Genomic DNA, 21,562 nt, shown 5'->3' on the forward strand with positions numbered 1-21,562 from the left:
AGCATCTGCAACAGACAGAAAAGCCGTTTGAAAAACCCACGACGAATGCATCGCTACATATCACCATCCCAACTTCAAAACTGGAGAGTGAGGCACATACATTCCCCTGTGTGTTGCCTGTGTGTGCGCATGTCTGCGTGTTCGTGTGTGTCTATGCCTACCTCCAGAGCCTCGACCAGCTGCTCTCCTCTAGAGATGTTGGGGATGTGGATGGTGGTACTGAAGGCGTCCAGCATCTCCATCTCCTGCAGCACGTCCTTCCTGCTGGTGGTGCCGATGATCAGCAGCTTACGGCCCTGTGTTGGGGGGCGGGGACGCATGACGCAGAGACAAGATGGAGATGGATATTTAGCTCAGGGACAGAAGGACCATCCTGTAAAACGTTTAATTTATTTTTTAAATGGCGTGCGGAACCCTCATCAAACAGCTTCACAGCATCAAAATACAGAGAAAGGGTATGGGGACATGCGTATGGGTAAGGTGGGGTCAACTCCTCCCGTATATGAGCCTTGTGCCTATTTATAAAGCTTCTGCTCAGTCTCTGTCAGAGGTGGACCACATCTACCTAGTTGCTCTAGTTTAGTTGACTCTGAATCAGGGAAGTGGCCTGTTTCTTTCCCCAGAGGCCCTGGTCGCTCAGAGGAGAGAGGGGGATTATGGGCCGGCTGCCCCCATGATGCTGAGGGGGTGTTTCCCTGCATGCAGATGAGGTGCCACACAGGCGGCGGTGCTGCCAGGTCCCCCCGGCTCTCTCACAGAGCCCATTCTCTTCCGTTGTCTCCCCCCCCCCACCTCGAGAGACAGGCCTCCCCCCTAGCCCGGGCTCCCCGCTGGGCCTGGAGCTTTACAACCCTGGAGAAACAGCCCCGGCTCCCATTCACACCAAGCATAACAGCCTGCCCAGACCAATACATTATCACAAACACATCTATACTGCCATATACTCCCTTACATACACACATCCAGGAGAAACAGCTCAGCTCCCCATTCACACCCAGCACAAAACAACAGCCTGACCAAAACACTCTCATACACATGAAACACATTCACAGCTAAACGTAGCCTAGACTTGGGCCCTACCGCCTAAAATGCCATAGAGGCCTGGCGGCTATATTTAGGAGACAAAGCGCACATGAACACGCACAGTGGTAAAGCTATATACACACGATCACACAGCTAGGAAACACTTCTTGATTCACTCCGCATGGAAATGACTGAGGCCAGAGGCATGATCTGCTGCCATCTTTCTGCCACTGCCAAAATAACAACCGGAGCATGAGCACAGAAAATGTCAAACGCTAAAGAGTAACCAACACACGCACGCATTCAAGAAGAGCCGCAGCCCACAGAGCACTCACCTTGGGAGGGGGTTTCTTGAGGAGGACCAGCAGAGCTTGAAGGACCAGGTTTGAGAAACGAGGGCCAATCGGGACATAGTCTGAGAACAAGGACACTCATAAACGCTCCCATATTTATTTTAGGCTGCGTATGTATGTAATAATGTATTATACATCATTATCAGTACAATTAAATACAGTTTTTCAGCATTTAATGCCAAATGTGGTCAAATAACTAACTTGACTTAATAGATCTTTATTTGGCCATCTTCAATGTAGGCGTTCTAACCTCTGCAGAAACCGTGCAATAACCCCTTGTATTCAAGCTCTAGCTATTTAATTTATAATTGTATTACATTTTCAATGAAAGACCATTTGAAATGAGCAGCACCAACCGTATACACTTTCAAGCTACACACAGCTCTCGACACCTGCCACAGTATTGCAGATACATAAACGTAGATATGGCACTTTTTAGCTGGTCAAGGCAGGATTATCCGAAGGAGAATGGTGTTTTTAGCTGGTCAAGGCAGGATTATCAGAAGGAGAATGGTGTTTTTAGCTGGTCAAGGCAGGATTATCAGAAGGAGAATGGTGTTTTTAGCTGGTCAAGGCAGGGTTATCAGAAGGAGAATGGTGTTTTTAGCTGGTCAAGGCAGGGTTATCAGAAGGGGAATGGTGTTTTTAGCTGGTCAAGGCAGGATTATCAGAAGGGGAATGGTGTTTTTAGCTGGTCAAGGCAGGATTATCAGAAGGAGAATGGTGTTTTTAGCTGGTCAAGGCAGGGTTATCAGAAGGAGAATGGTGTTTTTAGCTGGTCAAGGCAGGGTTATCAGAAGGAGAATGAGAATGGTGCTTTTAGCTGGTCAATGCTGTTTTAGCTTTATGAGCATTTTGTTCTCTATTATAACCCTGAACTTAAAAGGAGACTTAAAAAAGAAGAATGGTGTTACCACAATGCAAGCAGAACCTTACCCAGCAAGCGCTCAATGTCATCTACCACCACACAGCTCAGCTGGGACTTATAGGCATCTTCAAATATCTGGAACAAAGAGGGTTAAGGGTGGTGAAGACACAGGTACTGACACAGTGTGTGTGTGTGTGTGTGTGTGTGTGTGTGTGTCCCTTTCCTCACCTTCTTGATGGCCTGGCACTTAGCGATCTCAGAGTGGCCAATCATCTTGTCTGGAGAGCAGATCTTTATAAAGGGGAACTGGGATTCCTCTGAGATCTTAGCTGCCAGAGCAGTCTTTCCACTGTTGGGGGGACCTAGGTGAGAGCATAACATTTAAAAACCCATACTCCCTATACCCGACGTGAGTAAGAACTTTAAATGGGTCAACATTCACAAGGCCGCAGGGTCAGACAGATTACTAGGTGTACTCAGAGCATGCGCTGACCAACTGGCAAGTGTCTTCACTGACAAAAAGTTCTACAGCTGCACCATCGAGAGCATCCTGACTGGTTGAATCACTGCCTGGTATGGCAACTGCTCGGCCTCCGACCGCGAGACACTACAGAGGGTAATGCGGATGGCCCAGTACATCACTGGGGCCAAGCATCCTGCCATCTAGGAACTCTATACCAGGCGGTGTCAGAGGAAGGCCCTAAAAACTGTCCAAGACTCCAGCCACCCGAGTCATAAACTGTTCTTTCTGCTACTGCGCGGCAAGCGGTACCGGAGGGCCAAGTCTAGGTCCAAAAGGCTTCTCAACAGCTAATCAAATGGCTACCCAGACTATTTGCATTGGCCCCCCCTCTTTTACGCTTCTGCTACTTATTATCTGCTGTTTATTATCTATGCATAGTCACTTTAAATCTACCTACATGTACATATTACCTCAACTAACCACATCAACTCTGAACCGGTACCCCCTGTATATAGCCTCGCTATTGACTGCTGCTCTTCAATTATTTGTTACTTAAAAAAAAAAAGTTTTTACTTCTCACTTATTTTTCTTAAAACTGCATCGTTGGTTAAGGGCTTGTAAGTAAGCATTTCACTGTATGGTTGTATTCGGCGTATGTGACAAATAAAATGTGATGGTATTTTATTTGTACCAAAGGAAATTAAAATAGTATAAGTTGTTTGTGTCCTTGCTCATCTTTTTGTGTGTATTGCACTTAACTCCAGAATTTTCTTACTAGCACGGACTTCGCTGATATCTGCTTTGTTGAGGTACGTTTCACTTAATTGCGTGGGAAATGTGCTCTACAAATCAAATAACATTATTAATATGACTTGTGGTGGACGTAACTAGCTACCTTAAAACAAACGCACTGTAAGTCACTCAGGATAAAAGCATCTGCTAACTGACTAAAATATACACATTTTAGTGTATTTAAGTGTGTGTGCCTTACCTTCCAGTAGCACAGACACCAGTGGTGTGCGGTCGCTGTTCTTGGTCTGCTGCACCAGCAGCTCCCCGTCATCCAGCACGGCTGTCACCGGGTCGCCCCACTTAATGATGCCGTTCATGATGTAGCTGGCATAGTCCTCGGAGTTGGTACCAAATGCCTGGCCAGGGGGGGAGAGCGAGAGAGAGAGCGTCAGACCCATTAAATCATTGCCTTAAAAAGGGTCCCTTAATTAAAATCGCTTCTTAGAAACATCTCAAAATGCTATCCAAGATTTATTGGCCAATTTCCTGCATATAGTAGAAAATTGACATTGCCATCTACTCGATGTGATGGCAGAATTGTTGAAAGTCTACCCAAACGTTGGAAAGAGGACTCTTGGATGTAGGCAAATGGTAAAGAGAGAACAGGATGGAGAATGATAAAGAGATGGCGGGAGGAAGGGGATCTACTCACAGGTTTGATGTCGTTGTCCAGCGAGGCCAGGAAGTCGTCTCTGTGGACCTGCAGATTCTCAGCCTTCTCTAGGTCCACCTCCACCGTGGCACTGGCCTGCAGGGGGACAGAGGACAAGGGGGACATATCATTAGGACGATCCAATACAGACGGTTAATAGATGTTCAACTAACTATCAACAAACTGTTCGACTAACTAGCCACTAACTTCATCCCTGATTCTAGAAGATTTATGGCACTGTGATGTCGAGGAGTGTCGACAAAATGACACCAAATAAGTTAACGCTGTACCAGCAAACTACTCACAGTATAGTACCGAGCTTTTTTTTCGGGTACCATTAGTGTGAAATCTTGTGTCTGTGGAAGCAAGGCTTAGAGAGTCCAGGAGTGTCTGCCCTAAGTGCTTTATCAGGTGAGGAGAGTGTTTCACTCTCTCTCTCACACACACACACACACACACACGTAAAGTCTGTTAAGCGGTCTGCAGCTCGCCACACTCTTGGCATCTTTTGGAAGGCGATAACATGGACAGAGGGCTTACACAGGAGGAATGGCTGGAGCAGTCCCTCCCTCTCTCTGTCCTCATCACTCAGTTGTCAGACATTTCCACTCTGAGGTAGCACATTGTTTTATGACTAATTGCACAATACCTAAGGGACCTACAGCCCCTTGACACTGTCGGTTGTAGAGTTAATGTTGAGAATAAGCCCCCCCCGCCTACATAGACTAATAAAAATGTCCGCCTGTGTGTGATAGTGACCTTGATGTGTCGGTTCATGGCGGTGGACTGGGCAGCTCTGACCAGCCCCTCCAGCTCGGCTCCACTGTAGTTCTTAGTCTCGGCGGCCAGCTCGCTGACGTCCACGTCGCTGCCCAGCAGGTGGAACTGACGCATCTTGGCCGTGTGGATGTTGAGGATCTGGACACGCCCCTTCTCATCAGGCAAACCTGAGGGGAGGAATAGAGAAGGGAAACATCTTCTGTATATCCTGTATGTTAATCTGCTGCCGTCACCATGTCACTACATACTGCATAGGGGACAGAACTGGAAAAGTAGAAATACCTGGGTGTTTGTCATGTAAAAGGTGAATAATAATGTCCTTCACAGAAGAAGGAAATAAACTACCTAAGACGTGAATATATTAACCTAAAAGAAATTAAGCAAGGCCATTGGTTAGAGTGGATGCTTTGTGGTGTTTCTTACCGATCTCCATTTTGACCTCCAACCTGCCTGGTCTCAACAAGGCCTCGTCTATCAGGTCAGGCCTGTTGGTCATTCCTGAGTGAGGCACAGATGGAGAGATAGAGGTAGAAGAGAGGGAGGACGAGAAAGGCAGCACCCAAATGATCTTCTCAGAAAACAATTTGACCGGTCAGTCAATCAGAAAAGTATGCGTGTGTGTCAATGTTCCCTCAAATATTTTGGGCCGCTGAGCAAATTTTGGGTCTTGTGAGCGGAAACTTGAATGTTGAGAATTTTGTGCAACTTCTGGAGCGCGTTTACAGTGCACACTGATGCTGTACCCTTACAGTTTCAGACGGCAGCATTTGAGCATAATGTAAACCTACCAACAAAACCAAACGGAACAAATCCCAGAACATTTTCACATGGAAGTAGCTTTTGATTTCTATGATGTAGCCTACACGTGGTGTTCAATGCAGGCCGACACTGCATGAGACTTTATTTTTTTATTTATTTTTTACATGAAGGGCTTGACATTAACTTTACTTGGTCTAACACCATGGGCCAAATAGGTGACTGTAAATTGCATTGTGTAGTATGACACAAGAAACCACTTTAATTATCATTAACATACAGAGACTTAGACAATGTAGGCTTACCCCTCCTCTGCTTATTGGCATATTCAAGCCCGTCTCAAAATACAACGCTGCCCCTTTAAAACATAAGCTTTTTACCTGACTGGCTTTTCAAAACCAGCTTGAAATGTAACCTACAAGTTCAGTCCTCTTGAAGGAAGCAGCAACTCCATTGCTGGCCTATATCTATATCTATATTATTCTATATAAAACATTTGGCTAATAACGCACCAACTAGCTAAGAATATCAACAAATGTGCGACTTAAGCTCTCATGTGAAAAGAGCAGTCACTCGCAGGTGATTGAAAGACCGCTCGTGGGAAAACCCCCAGCAAAAATAATTCTACTCCCGTTGGCAGTCCTGCAGAAGGTCTGTGTGTGTGTGTGTGTGTGTGTGTGTGTACCTATGACCAAGATATTGTTGAGCTGCTCCACTCCGTCTATCTTGGACAGCAGTTGGTTGACCACTGTGTCGTGGACGCCCGTGCTGCCCGCCATGCTGCCACGCTGCTTACAGATGGCGTCAATCTCGTCAAAGATGATGATGTGCAGCCCACTGTTGGCGCCCAGCTATTGGAGGAGAGATATGGGTGAATGATGGAGGATCCCAATGGTCTCAAAGTCAACATGGCGCTACATAGGGTCAGTATCTACACTGAACCAAAATATAAACGCAACATGTAAAGTGTTGGTCCCATGTTTCATGAGCTAGGCCACAGGCTATTACTGCATGTTTTGACAAATTTAAGCAAGAGGAAATGACAAAGAACATGGGCAGAAAACTCAGAAACACTGATTTTGGAATGAATGATCACTTCCCCATCAAGATCAATGAAAGAAGAAAAAAAAATCTCATCATGAAGGAAAAGCGTTGCCTGAATCAACAGGTCTCCATGGTGATGGATAAACTTTACATCAATGGGCAACTGTATCGGGACTCTGGAGTAACTCCCTGGCTATTTTAATTTAATGTTCAAATTTGAGTTTGTGTGTTGTAGTGTATCATGACAACTTCAACTATAACGAATACATGCTCTATTGATCTCCACTATAATGAATACATGCTCTATTGATCTCCACTTGATAAGGGTTGCATATAGCTCAGGTTAATGTATGTAGCCTTCCTAACAAAATACATGAGGTTTTTAACTTGGTCAACAGAAATAATATTCATATTTTGGCCTTGACCGAAACACATTTAGATGCATCTGTAAATGATGGACAAATGAACATTCAATGATATAGTCTACTGAGAAGGGACAGGAATAGGAATGGTGGGGGTGTAGCACTGTACATTCAGAATCATATACCTTTTAAGAGGAGGGATGACCTTAATGTATGTCAAGTAGAGGCACTATGGGCTCAAGTACATCTGCCTCACCAGGCACCCATATTGGTAGGATGTGTGTATAGACCTCCTAGCTCTAAGGTGTCCTATCTGGATGACTTATGTACTGGGTGGCAACAGAGATGTATTTATCTTGGGGGATTTTAATATAAATTGGAAGGATCACAATAATTCGAATAGAACAGAATTGATGAGATGTGCAAGAACTGTGGTTTGAAACAAATGGTTAATGATACTACTAGATCATCAATTAAGTTGGGTCATCGTTCAGACACATGCATTGATCTGATTTTCTGTCATATACCATTGCCATGCTTAAAAGCCAGATCAATGCCAGTGGGCTGGACAGACCATAATATTGTGACCATAACCATGAACACCAAGGTTCCAAAGAAATCCCCTAGGATTGTGGTTAAGATAAATGTTAAAACATTTAATCATGAGCTATTTCTAAATGATTTGGCTGCTGTACCCTGGGAGCTGACTTATCTAGAGGATGATTTAAATCACGCTAACAGAATGTTTTATTGATTTGCTCACTGAGGTAATGGACCATCATGCCCCTATAAGAAAGAGTACAGTTGGTGCTTGTCCATCTCCATGGATTGATGATGAACTGGGTGAGGCTTTTTCTCAAAGAAATGTGGCAAAAGTCTTAGCAGCCAAGTCAAAATTAGAAATTAATGAACAGAATTATAGAACATTACGTAATTAAGCAGTTAAATTGAATCGGAAAAAAAAAGTTATTTTACAACAATGCGTTTATTGATTGTAAAAATGATTCTAAAAAAGGTATGGAACACAGTTAAGGGCTTACTTGGTACATCTATCTCATCATGCCCATCTAGTGTGGAGGTTGACGGGAGAATACTAACAAAACCAGTTGATATTGCCAATCATTTTGCAGATTATTTTTACAAAGAAAATAAATTTACTGAACAACAACGTAAACATACATTCTTCCAAACAAGCTATTGTCCAATGGATTGATGATCATATTATGAGCAACAAGATCTTCTCTTTTAGTCTGCAAATGGTGTCAGTGGAGGAGGTGTTAAACCTATTGAATTTATTCGGTGATGGTAAATCTACAGGTTATGGTCTTATGGACAGTTTTTTGCTTCGTTGTGCTGCTCCCCAGATTGCAGTTCCACTGAGATACATACTTCATTGGTCACTGGAAAAGGGGATGCAAAGAACCCATTACTCCTGCCAAAAGTTGACCAATTAGTCTACTCCCTACACTCAGTAAGATATTGAAGGGTATCGTGAGTAAACAAATATGGGAGTACATGGGAAAAGAATGATCTGATTACAGCCAATCAGCATGTTCTCGCAAAAACCATTCCACAACCACTGCATTGGTTGACATGACTGACCAGTGGCTCAATGCTATGGATAATGGCAAGTTTGTGGGTGTACTATTTTTAGATTTCAGTGCAGCATTTGATTTAGTGGATCATTAAATAATTTTGACAAAATGAATGCATTATGGTTTTAAGGAGTTAGATATGACTGTTCCCAATTCAATGCTAACTGACAGGAAACAGTCCAACTATATCAATGGTTAATTTTCTTCCCCCCATGTGTTAAACTGTGGAATACCGCAGGGCAGCTGCCTTGGGCCACTTCTCTATTTAATATATGCCAACGACCTTCCCTATGCCTTAGCTGAAACTCAAGCTACTATATTTGCAGATATATGATATCTTCTACAATTTATGCAACAAGACAAATCGGTTCAACAGGTACAGCAAGCTTTACAAGGAGATTTGGAGAATATTAGGGAGTGGGTTTGCCAAAAGAAACCAAAGTTACGTTGGTCTGTTCCACTAGGAAAATGCCAAAACAGCATGGGATACAATTAAGTATGGGAGGAGTACAAATTGAAGACGTGGCAGAAACCAAAATATTGGGAGTGCAGCTAGACAACTACTTATCATGGTCGTCTCAAATAACTACCATATCACCTCCACCCTACCTGACACCCTAGACCCTCTCCAACTTGCTTAACGCCCAAATAGGTCCACAGACGATGCAATCTCAACCACACGGCACACTGCCCTAACCCATCTGGACAAGAGGAATACCTATGTGAGAATGCTGTTCATCGACTACAGCTCGGCATTTAACACCATGGCAACCTCCAAGCTCGTCATCAAGCTCGAGACCCTGGGTCTCGACCGCGCCCTGTGCAACTGGGTACTGGACTTCCTGACGGGCCGCCCCCAGGTGGTGAGGGTAGGCAACAACATCTCCACCCCGCTGATCCTCAACACTGGGGCCCCACAAGGGTGCGTTCTGAGCCCTCTCCTGTACTCCCTGTTCACCCACGACTGCGTGGCCACGCACGTCTCCAACTCAATCATCAAGTTTGCGGACGACACAAGTTGTAGGCTTGATTACCAACAATGACGAGACGGCCTACAGGGAGGTGGTGAGGGCCCTCGGAGTGTGGTGTCAGGAAAATATCCTCACACTCAACGTCAACAAAACCAAGGAGATGATTGTGGACTTCAGGAAACAGCAGAGGGAACACCCCCCTATCCACATCGATGGAACAGTAGTGGAGAGAGTAGTAAGTTAAGTTCCTCGGCATACACATCAGAGACAAACTGAATTGGTCCACCCACACAGACAGCATTGTGAAGAAGGCGCAGCAGCACCTCTTCAACCTCAGGAGGCTGAAGAAATTTGGCTTGTCACCAAATGCACTCACAAACCTCTGCACAATCGAGAGCATCCTGGCAGGCTGTATCACCGCTTGGTAAGGCAACTGCTCCGCCCACAACCGTAAGGCTCTCCAGTGGGTAGTGAGGTCTGCACAACGCATCACCTGGGCAAACTACCTGCCCTCCAGGACACCTACACCACCCGATGTTACAGGAAGGCCATAAAGATCATCAAGGACAACAACCACCCAAGCACATACACCATACCTACGGTGAAGCATGGGGGTGGAAACATCATGCTTTGAGGCTATTTTTCTGCAAAGGGACCAGGACGACTGATCCGTGTTAAGGAAAGAATGAACGGGGCCATGTATCGTGAGATTTTGAGTGAAAACCTCCTTCCATCAGCAAGGGCATTGAAGATGAAATGTGGCTGGGTCTTTCAGCATGAAAATGATCCCAAACACACACCCGGGCAACGAAGGAGTGGCTTCGTAAGAAGCATTTCAAGGTCCTGGAGTGGCCTAGCCAGTCTCCAGATCTCAACCCCATAGAAAGTCTTTGGAGAGAGTTGAAAGTCTGTGTTGCCCAGCAACAGCCCCGAAACATCACTGCTCTAGAGGAGATGTGCATGGAGGAATGGGCCAAAGTACCAGAAACAGTGTGTGAAAACCTTGTGAAGACTTACAGAAAACATTTGACCTGTCATTGCCAACAAAGGGTATATAACAAAGTATTGAGATAAACTTTTGTTATTGACCAAATACTTATAAATTCATTAAAAAAATCCTACAGTGAGATTTTCTAGATTTTTTTTCTCTTTCTGTCATAGGTGAAGTGTACCTATGATGATAATTACAGGCCTCATCTTTTTAAGTGGGAGAACTTGCACAATTGGTGGCTGACTAAATACTTTTTTGCCCCACTGTACATCATTTAAAACGACCAAGTTCTATTCACAATGGTATTCAGTTGGTAAGAGACAGACATTCCGTAAATACTAGGAATAGATTGTCCACCATCTATGCGTTGTCCAGACAGAAAAGAGAAATAGGCAAAAGAACATTTTGATTTAGAGCAATAAATAAATGGAATAAATTAACTGAGCTAACCAGAAACCTTTCAATATAGACATGCAAACATTATTTTAAAATGATTAAAATATAATACATAGAAATGTTGTGGGACTATAGTAGATGAAGAATCAATATTTTTTTGATTGAGTATTTATTGGGTCATTATGTTAGTGTATTATGTATGTTTGTAATATTGTGTTATAAGTGGAAATGCGTTCGTATTCTAATTTTGTTTGTATTTTAATGTTTAAGGACTCTTGGAAGATTTGTACAAATGGGGACTAAAAGAGATCCTAATCAAATCAAATGAGCCGAAATAAAAGATCCCAGACATTTTCCAAATGCACAAAAAGCTCATTTTTCTCAAATGTTGTGCACACATTTGTTTACATTCCTGTTAGAGCATTTCTCCGTTGCCAAGACAATCCACCTGAAAGGTGTGGCATGTCAAGAAGCTAATTAAACACCATGATCATTACACAGGTGCAACTTGTGCTGGGGACAATAAAAGGCCACTAAAATGTGCAGTTCTGTCACAGATGTGTCAAGTTGAGGGAGCATGCAATTTGCATGCTGACTGCAGGAATGTCCACCAGAGCTGTTGCCATAAAATGTAATGTTCATTTCTCTACCATAAGCCTTTTGAATGTCGTTTTAGAGAATTTGGTAGTACACCCAACCAACGTCACAACCGGAGACCACGTGTTACCACGCCAGCCCAGGACCTCCACATCCGGCTTATTCACCTGCGGGATCATCCGAGACCATCCACCTGGACAGTTGAAACTGTTGGCTTGCACAACCGAAGAATTTCTGAACAAACTGTCAGAAGCCATTTCAGGGAAGTTCATCTGTGCGTTTGGTCGTTCAAACCAGGGTCGGGACCTGACTGCAGTTTGGCGTCATAACCAACTTCAGTGAGCAAATGCTCATCTTTGATAGCTATTGGCAAGCTGGGTAAGTGTGCTCCTCATGGATGAATCAAGGTTTCAACTGTACTGGGCAGATGACCTCGTGTGGGTGAGCGGTGTTCTGATGTCACCGTTGTGAACAGTGCCCCAAGGTGATAGTGGGGTTATGGTATGGGCAGGCATAAGCTACGGTCAACAAACACAATTGCATTTTATTTGATGGCAATTTCAATGCACAGAGATAACGTGACGGTATCCTGAGACCCCATGTCACAAGGATCTGTACACAATTCCTGGAAGCTGAAAATGTCCCAGTTCTTCCATGGCCTGCATACTCACCAGACATGTCACCCATTGAGCGTGTTCCAACAAACAACGTGTTCCAACCAATATACAGAAAATTCGCACATCCATTGAAGAGGAGTGGGACAACATTCCACAGTCGACAATCAACAGCCTGATCAACTCGACGCAAAGGACATGAGTCGCACTGCATGAGTCACATGGTCGTCATACCAGATACTGATACACGCCCTTACATTATTCTGTATTCTCAGTCATGTGGAATACATATATACTGCTAAAAATAAATAAAGGGAACACTAAAATAACACATCCTAGATCTGAATGAATGAAATATTCTTAAATACTTTTTTCTTTACATAGTTGAATGTGCAGACAATAAAATCACACAAATTAAATCAATGGTAATCAAATGTATCAACCCATGGAGGTCTGGATTTGGAGTCACACTCAAAATTAAAGTGGAAAACCACACTACAGGCTGATCCAACTTTGATGTAATATCCTTAAAACAAGTCAAAATGAGGCTCAGTAGTGTGTGTGGCCTCCACGTGCCTGTATGACCTCCCTACAACGCCTGGGCATGTTCCTGGTGAGGTGGCGGATGGTCTCCTGAGTGATCTCCTTCCAGACCTGGACTAAAGCATCCGCCAACTCCTGGACAGTCTGTGGTGCAACGTGGCGTTGGTGGATGGAGCGAGACATGATGTCCCAGATGTTCTCAATTGGATTCAGGTCTGGGGAACGGGCGGGCCAGTCCATAGCATTAATGCCTTCCTCTTGCAGGAACTGCTGACAAACTCCAGCCACATGAGGTCTAACATTGTCTTGCATTAGGAGGAACCCAGGGCCAACCGCACCAGCATATGGTTTCACAAGGGGTCTGAGGATCTCATCTCGGTACCTAATGGCAGTCAGGCTACTTTTGGCGAGCACATGGCGGCCTGTGCGGCCCCCCAAAGAAATGCCACCCCACACCATGACTGACCCACCGCCAAACCGGTCATGCTGGAGGATGTTGCAGGCAGCAGAACGTTCACCACGGCTTCTCCAGACTGTCACGTGTGCTCAGTGTGAACCTGCTTTCATCTGTGAAGAGCACAGGGCGCCCGTGGCGAATTTGCCAATTTTGGTGTTCTCCGTCCTGCACGGTGTTGGGCTGTAAGCACAACCCCCACGGAGTCAGTTTCTGACCGTTTGAGCAGACACGCACATTTGTGGCCTGCTGGAGGTCATTTTGCAGGGCTCTGGCAGTGCTCCTCCTGCTTCTCCTTGCACAAAGGCGGAGGTAGCGGTCCTGCTGCTGGGTTGTTGCCCTCCTACGGCCTCCTCCACGTCTCCTGATGTACTGGCCTGTCTCCTGGTAGCGCCTCCATGCTCTGGACACTACGCTGACAGACACAGCAAACCTTCTTGCCACAGCTCGCATTGATGTGCCATCCTGGATGAGCTGCACTACCTGAGCCACTTGGGTGGGTTGTTGACTCCGTCTCATGCTACCACTAGAGTGAAAGCACCGCCAGCATTCAAAAGTGACCAAAACATCAGCCAGGAAGCATAGGAACTGAGAAGTGGTCTGGTCACCACCTGCAGAACCACTCCTTTATTGGGGGTGTCTTTCTAATTGCCTATAATTTCCACCTGTTGTCTATTCCATTTGCACAACAGCATGTGAAATTTATTGTCAATCAGTGTTGCTTCCTAAGTGGACAGTTTGATTTCACAGAAGTGTGATTGACTTGGAGTTACATTGTGTTGTTTAAGTGTTCCCTTTATTTTTTTGAGCAGTGTATATAAAAAAATAATTCAGACCCTTTGCTGTGAGACTCGAAATTGAGCTCAGGTGCATCCTGTGTCCATTGATCATCCTTGATGTTTCTATAACTTGATTGGAGTCCACCTGTGGTAAATTCAATTGACTGGAGCAGTGTATTAGGTCCTAAGGAATTGATTTAAACTGACTGATGTCCTTGTATGAACTGTAAAATATTTGAAATTGTTGCGTTTATATTTTTGTTCAGTGTAGAATGTCAACCCCTCATACCCTATTCTGGACTAAATTCTCCTTGGTGTGACCCGAGTGAAAACTAAAAACCTTTCAAAGTCTCTTCATCCTCCCTCTGCTATGGCATGGAGGGACAGAGTCTGCCCAAACAGAGAAAAAGTGAGTGAGTGAGTGACCAAAAACTAGAGATAGCGAGAGCAGAGTGGGGATTTTCCGTCCATCTCTGGCCCTGTCAGTCTCTAGACGTAGCATTTAAAGCAGGTGAGGAGCTGGGCTTATTATGGGCTAGGTAAGAGAGGGAGGGCAGGGGAAGGGTTCGAGATAACCCAGCACCTCATTAGGTGGTGAAGAGTGAGGCCGTCACACCGTCATCACTACGGGTGTTCAATACATAACCCCCCCCCCGGTGTGGAGAAACCCAATGACTTTACCACCGTTATTATTACTAATATGCCTCCTTAAAAAGGGCAAATCAATCTTCTCCAGAAGAAATTTGCTTCTCTGTGTGGATTTGTGTGATGCTTATCTTTGGTTCGTGGCGTAGGCTGCATATTGGCCTCGGTGTAAGGAATCCCTTTAGTCTGACATCTATTTCATTGACTTGTTATCAGGTATGTTGTGCTTGATAACCACAGGAGTAATTGCAATGAAGATACTGGGTGTATTTACTGGTGTGTGTGTGTGTGTGTGTGTGTGCATGGCTCTTAGAGTTTTCATGCATATTACAGAGAATGCCTGCGTGTCCCTCTCACCCTCTTTTGCTCGTCCTCTGCGTCGGCGAACAGCTTCCTGATGTTGGCCTCGGACTCTCCCACGTACTTGTTGAGGATCTCGGGGCCGTTGACCACCTTGGGCTCGCGGGCGTTCAGCATCTTCCCAATCTGCCTGGCCATAAGAGTCTTACCGCAGCCAGGAGGCCCGAACAACAGGATGCCTTTCACATGCTTACAACCTGCAGGGGAGGGATGCCATCAAAAATGTTACAAGATCGAATGGTTTAGGTACGTCACGATCGTATCAGTTGGTGAGAAAAGCCCTTAGCGTAGACTGCTACAGTGGCCTAAGTACACTTCCATGTGCTATATCTACAATGCATTGTATGAGGTGACTTTTGCCTTTACGTCATTGTCTGCTCTCATCTCTGATTCATACATAGATACCCGAGTAATCCCCAAGGTACTCAAACTTCACAGGTTCAATTTGGGAAAATGAGGTGGAAAAACAAGATGAAAAAGCCTAGATTTACTGCAATTACCGCTATGATTCAATACAAGTTGACTCTGATGTGTTTCACTACAAGTGGACTCTGAAGTCTTGTTATAGGACCCAACCAATTTGGAGCAGTTTTGGGTCTTGATTGAAAACCAGACTGTGTTGGTCCTGTCGTAGCTTATTGCAACTATTCAGTGAAATTTGCTCCACACTCATTGAGAGGCCAGAGATAAACGTCAGCCCTCCCATTTAGACCTGCTGAAGGGAAGACAGTTAGTAGTAGTGGGGAGGGGCTCCAGGTAAAGCATTGCAGTATTTGTGTGTTTGTGAGTGTGACCCCTTGCTGTCTGCCCGACCTTTGCGAGAACGTGGGGAGACATGGAGGGAGTGAGAGGCCACACACATACACACACACACACACCCCCCCTTAGGATCAACCCTATCAGCACCTGCCCCCCCTGACACTCCCCAATTACACGCTCACCTTTAGACTCTCGTCTATCAGGGCTCGCCATCTCATTAGACCATCCAGCTGTACACAGCCAGGGGCCAACTCCTGCACACCGTAGCACCCAGAAGTCCCACTTAAAGAGATACTTCAAGATTTTGGCCATGGAGCCCTTTATCTACTTCCCCGGAGCCAGATGAACTTGTGGACACCACTTTTATGAAATAACACATATGGAATCATGTAGTAAGCAAAAAACATGTTAAATTCAGATTTGTCTAAGTAGCCACCCTTTGCTGCTTTTCCTTCACTCTGCAGTCCAACTCATCCCTCTTTCTTGGTCAAATAGCCTGGAGGTGTGTTTTTGGGTCATTGTCCGGTTAAAAAACAAATGATCTTCCCAGTAAGTGAAAACCAGATGGGTTGGCGTATCGGTGCAGAATGCTGTAGCCATGCTGGTTTAAGTGTGCCTTGAATACTAAATAAATATACCATGATGTCCAAGGAACTGTCCGTAGATCTCCGAGATAGAATTGCGAGGTGGAATATATCCGGGGAAGGGTATAAAACAATTTCTAGAGAGTGTTGAAAGTTTCCAAGAGCACAGCAGTCGCCATCATTGGAAAGTGGAACACATTTTCCCCGACCGATCAAAGCAACCGGGCAAGAAGGACGTTGGTCAGGGAGGTGACCAACGACCACTCTGTAGTTCTGTCAGAGTTTCCTGGCTGAGTTGAGAGATCCTGCCAGGACAACAGTTTCTACAGCACGTCACCAATCTGGGCTTTGTGGGAGAGTGGCCAGAACGGAAGCCACTCCTGAGATAAAAAGCCACGACAGCACGACTGGAGTTTGAAGAAAAAGGCATGTGAAAGACTCCGAGCATAAGGCAAAAGATTATGTGGTCTGATGAGACAAAAATGTAACTCTTTGGCCTTAATGCAAAGTAACATGTTTGGAGAAAACACTGTCCCTACCTTGAAGCGCAGTAGTGGCAGCATCATGCTATGGGGATGCTTTTCAGCAGCAGGGGCTGGGAGACTGGTAAGGCTAGAGGGAACAATGAATGGAGCCAAAGACAGGCAAATCCTTTGAGAGAACCTGCTTCAGAGTGCAAACGACCTAAGACAATGGCCCAAAGCATACAGCCAAAGCAATGCTGGAAAGGCTTCAGAACAAGAATGTGAAAGTCCTTGAGTGGCCCAGCCAAAGCTAAGATTTGAATCCTATTGAAAATCTGTGGAAAGACTTGAAGATTGCTGATCAGCGCTACTCCCCATATAACTTAACACAGCCTGAAAAAAGTCTGCCAGGAAGAATGGGAAAAAATCCCCAAAACCAGATGTGCAAAGCTGATAGAGCCATACCCATGGCGACTCAAAGCTGTAAATCGCTGCTTCTACAAAGTATTGACTCAACTAAGATATTTCTGAATTTCATTTTTAATACATTTGCAAACATGTATCCACTTTGTCATTATGGGGTATTTTGTGAGAAAAATCCATCAATTGATTTTGAATTCAGACTGTAACAACAAAATGTGGAATAAGTCAAAGGGTATGACTGCTTTCTTAAGGCACTGCACCACTAAGTTTTGACATACTAGGGACAAAGACATAAAAATGGTATCCATGAGTTCATCTGACTCTGGGGAAGTAGATAAAGTGCCTCGCTGCCAAAATCCTGACGTATCAGCTCCTCTCGAACTGGACGCCATGAGGATAGGACTGGGGCTCTGTGAGAGTGTGAGAGTGTGTGTTTGTGTGTGTTTGTGTGTGTACAGAAGAGCACCTAACTTGCTTTCACTATGAGCCATCATTTAGCGATGGGAATCAGCATTGTAATCTGAGACATGTCAAACAAATATTTACGAGTGTACGCTTTGGGGGGGGGGTGGTGCCTGTGTCATAACTCACTCACTGACGACAGAGCAGCATCCTGAGAAGACACTGCATTGTCTGTCCAATGATGGAAGACCTCTTGGGCCTAACCGTGGGAGTCAGACAACGATTTATTTTTCAATAACTAGTTTCAGTCTAGGGTGCAGTAGTATTGTCAAACAAAGAGAAAAGATTGACACTACTACATTGTCAGTCCAATAATATTATTCCCATTGGGTCCATTTGTTAGAGGCTTTTCCCCGAAAAAAGTCTGACGTGTTTGTCACAATGTGAGGTACTGGTCTGAGAATCAATGCCATTTGAACACAGAGGCTTATTCATGTCATGGTGTTCCTTCCAGAGACTGATTGAGTGATTTGTTTTGGCAGGCAGCCCCCCCTCCCCCTCCTCACAGTGGCGAATGGTTCGGTCTGTCTAACGCTAGGCTGGAACACAGGCTCCCTGGGACCTCGAAAAGTGGTTACCGGGGGGATGTGGTGAGAGACAAATACACATAGTGTGAGCTATAAAAAGAATGAGAGAAGGAAAGCACTAGAAAGAGAGCGAAAAGAACACGTGTGAACAGGCATGTGAAAGTACGAGTGAATAAGATGGATTGAGTGAAAGTCGAGAAAGAGAAACTTCTGTTGAGAAAGAAATATGGATGAAGAGTGCGCATGTGAAGGAGCGAGAGAAAGAGTGCGCATGTGAAGGAGCGAGAGAAAGAGTGCGCATGTGAAGGAGCGAGAGAAAGAGTGCGCATGTGAAGGAGCGAGAGAAAGAGTGCGCATGTGAAGGAGCGAGAGATGTGAAGGAGCGAGAAGAGCGAGAGAAAGAGTGCGCATGTGAAGGAGCGAGAGAAAGAGTGCGCATGTGAAGGAGCGAGAGAAAGAGTGCGCATGAAGGAGCGAGGAGTGCGCATGTGAAGGAGCGAAAGAGTGCGCATGTGAAGGAGCGAGAGAAAGAGTGCGCATGTGAAGGAGCGAGAGAAAGAGTGCGCATGTGAAGGAGCGAGAGAAAGAGTGCGCATGTGAAGGAGCGAGAGAAGGAGTGCGCATGTGAAGGAGCGAGAGAAAGAGTGCGCATGTGAAAGCGAGAGAGTGCGCATGTGAAGGAGCGAGAGAAAGAGTGCGCATGTGAAGGAGCGAGAGAAAGAGTGCGCATGTGAAGGAGCGAGAGTGCGCATGTGAAGGAGCGAGAGAAAGAGTGCGCATGTGAAAGGAGAAAGAGTGCGCATGTGAAGAAGAGAAAGAGTGCGCATGTGAAGGAGCGAGAGAAAGAGTGCGCATGTGAAGGAGCGAGAGAAAGAGTGCGCATGTGAAGGAGCGAGAGAAAGAGTGCGCATGTGAAGGAGCGAGAGAAAGAGTGCGCATGTGAAGGAGCGAGAGAAAGAGTGCGCATGTGAAGGAGCGAGAGAAAGAGTGCGCATGTGAAGGAGCGAGAGAAAGAGTGCGCATGTGAAGGAGCGAGAGAAAGAGTGCGAAGGAGAGAACGCAAAAGAGAGAGAGGCCGAGAGAAGGAGAGAACGCAAAAGAGAGAGAGGCCAAGAGAAGGATAGAGAAGAAGCTCACCCATCTGCTCCACAATGTCTGGAGGGAAGACTCGGGAGGCGAAGGCCCTACGGAAGATGTCGGAGAACTCTTTGTCCAGGCCACCGATGCCCATGCGCTCAAAGTTCCAGTCTGGGTTGATGATAGACTGGCGAGACTCTCTGGTCTTAGACTTCCCTGTAGGGGACACAGACAGTTACAAACATACAGTGCATTCTGTATTCAGGCCCTAAACTTTTTCCACATTTTGTTACAGCCTTATTCTAAAATTGATTTTAATTGTTTTTTCAACATCAATCCACACCCCAAACAACCCCAAAATGACAAAGCAAAAACAGTTTATTGTTATGAATGTTAACTAATTTCAAAAACTTAAATATCACATTTACATAAGTATTCAGACCCTTTACTCAGTACTTTGTCGAAACACCTTTGGCAGCGATTACAGCCTGGAGTCTTCTTGGGTATGACACACCTGTATTTGGGGAGTTTCTCCGTTTCTTCTCAAACTCTGTCTGGTTGGATGGGGAGCGTTGCTGCACAGCTTTTTTTCAGGTCTAAAACAGAGATGTTAGATCGGGTTCATGTCCGGGCTCTGGCTGGGCCACTCAAGTACATTCAGAGACTTGTCCTGAAGCCACTGCTGCGTTGTCTTGGCTGTGTGCTTCGGGTCGTTGTCCTGTTGAAAGGTGAACCTTAGACTAGGGCTGAGGTATTGAGCGCTCTGGAGCAGGATCTCTCTGTACTTTGCTCCATTCATCTTTGCCTCGATCCTGACAAGTCTCCCAGTCCCTGCCGCTGAGAAACATCCCCACAGCATAATGCTAACACCACCATGCTTCACCATAGGGATGGTGCCAGGTTTCCTCCAGACGTGACGCTTGGCATTCAGGAGATAGGGCGGTGCACAATTGGCCCAGCATTGTCCAGATTCGGGGAGGGTTTGACTTGCCTTGTTAAATAAAGGTTAAATAAATGTAAAAAATATATTTCAATCTTGTTTTCATCAGACCAGAGAATCTTGTTTCTCATGGTCGGAGTCCATTAGGTGCCTTTTGGCAAACCAAGCAGGCTGTCAAGTGCCTTTCACTGAGGAGTGGCTTCCGTCTGGCCACTACCATGAAAGGCCTGATTGGTGGAGTAATGCAGAAATGGTTGTTCTTCTGGAAGGTTCTCCCATCTCCACAGAGGAACTCTGGAGCTCTGTCAGAGTGACCATCAGTTTCTTGGTCACCTCCCTGACCAAGGCCCTTCTCTCCAGATTGCTCAGTTTGGCCAGGTAGCCAGCTCTAGGAAGTCTTGGTGATTCCAAACTTTTTCCCATTTAAGAATGATGGAGGTCACTGTGTTGTTGGGGACCTTTAATGCTGCAGACATTTTTTGGAACCCTTCCCAGATCTGTGCCTCAACACAATCCAGTCTCGGAGCTCTACGGACAATTCCTTCAACCACATGGCTTGGTTTTTGCGCTGACATCCACTGTCAACCGTGGGACTTTAAATAGACAGGTGTGCCTTTCCAAATCATGTCCAAATCAATTAAATTTACCACAGGTGGACTCCAATCAAGTTGTACAAACATCTCAAGGATGATCAATGGAAACAGGATGCACCCTTAAGTCAATTTCAAGTCTCACAGCAAAGGGTCTTAATACTTATGTAAATAAAGTATGTTTTTCTTTTTAATACATTTCCAGAAATCTCTGAAAACCTGTTTTTGCTTTGTCGTTATGGGGTATTCAGATTGAGGACAATTATTTTGTTAAATCGATTTTAGAATAAGGCTGTAACGTAACACAATGTGGAAAAGGAGAAGGGGTCTGAATACTTTCAGAATAAACACTACATGTGCAGACCAGCTGGCTGGAGTGTTTACGGACATATTCAATCTCTCCCTATCACAGTCTGCTGTCCACATATGCATCAAGATGGCCACCATTGTTCCTCTACCCGCATTTCTAAAAACCTGTTTTCACTTTGTCATTATGGGGTATTGTGTGTAGATTGCTGGGGATTTTTTATTTATTTAATCCCTTTTATAATAAGGCTGTAAAGTAACAACATGTGAAAGGGGTTTGAATTCTTTCCGAAGGCAATGTACATAGAGGGAAAAATGTCATATATTATTTTTATTATAATAAAATGGCATTTAGTAGATGTTTTTATCCAAGGCCAATTACAGTTGAAAGG

General features: G+C 45.1%; 1 protein-coding gene across 1 annotated transcript in view; it reads right to left on the reverse strand.

Moving 5' to 3' along the window:
* Positions 1-21,562, reverse strand: part of LOC135523993 (vesicle-fusing ATPase-like) — a 78,284-nt gene that overhangs the window by 16,984 nt on the left and 39,738 nt on the right. The window contains exons 8-19 of the mRNA XM_064951065.1: positions 19,395-19,550; positions 15,036-15,235; positions 6,373-6,538; positions 5,355-5,429; positions 4,911-5,098; positions 4,152-4,247; positions 3,699-3,855; positions 2,473-2,606; positions 2,313-2,379; positions 1,359-1,438; positions 162-296; positions 1-5 (exon numbers count right to left, since the gene is read on the reverse strand). The exon at positions 1-5 is cut by the window's left edge and continues 109 nt beyond it. Of these exons, the coding sequence (XP_064807137.1) occupies positions 1-5; positions 162-296; positions 1,359-1,438; positions 2,313-2,379; positions 2,473-2,606; positions 3,699-3,855; positions 4,152-4,247; positions 4,911-5,098; positions 5,355-5,429; positions 6,373-6,538; positions 15,036-15,235; positions 19,395-19,550 (1,459 nt within the window). The remainder of the gene's footprint in view (positions 6-161; positions 297-1,358; positions 1,439-2,312; positions 2,380-2,472; positions 2,607-3,698; positions 3,856-4,151; positions 4,248-4,910; positions 5,099-5,354; positions 5,430-6,372; positions 6,539-15,035; positions 15,236-19,394; positions 19,551-21,562) is intronic.

The sequence above is a fragment of the Oncorhynchus masou genome, chromosome 31 (assembly GCF_036934945.1).
Source record: "Oncorhynchus masou masou isolate Uvic2021 chromosome 31, UVic_Omas_1.1, whole genome shotgun sequence".
Lineage (NCBI taxonomy): Eukaryota > Metazoa > Chordata > Actinopteri > Salmoniformes > Salmonidae > Oncorhynchus > Oncorhynchus masou.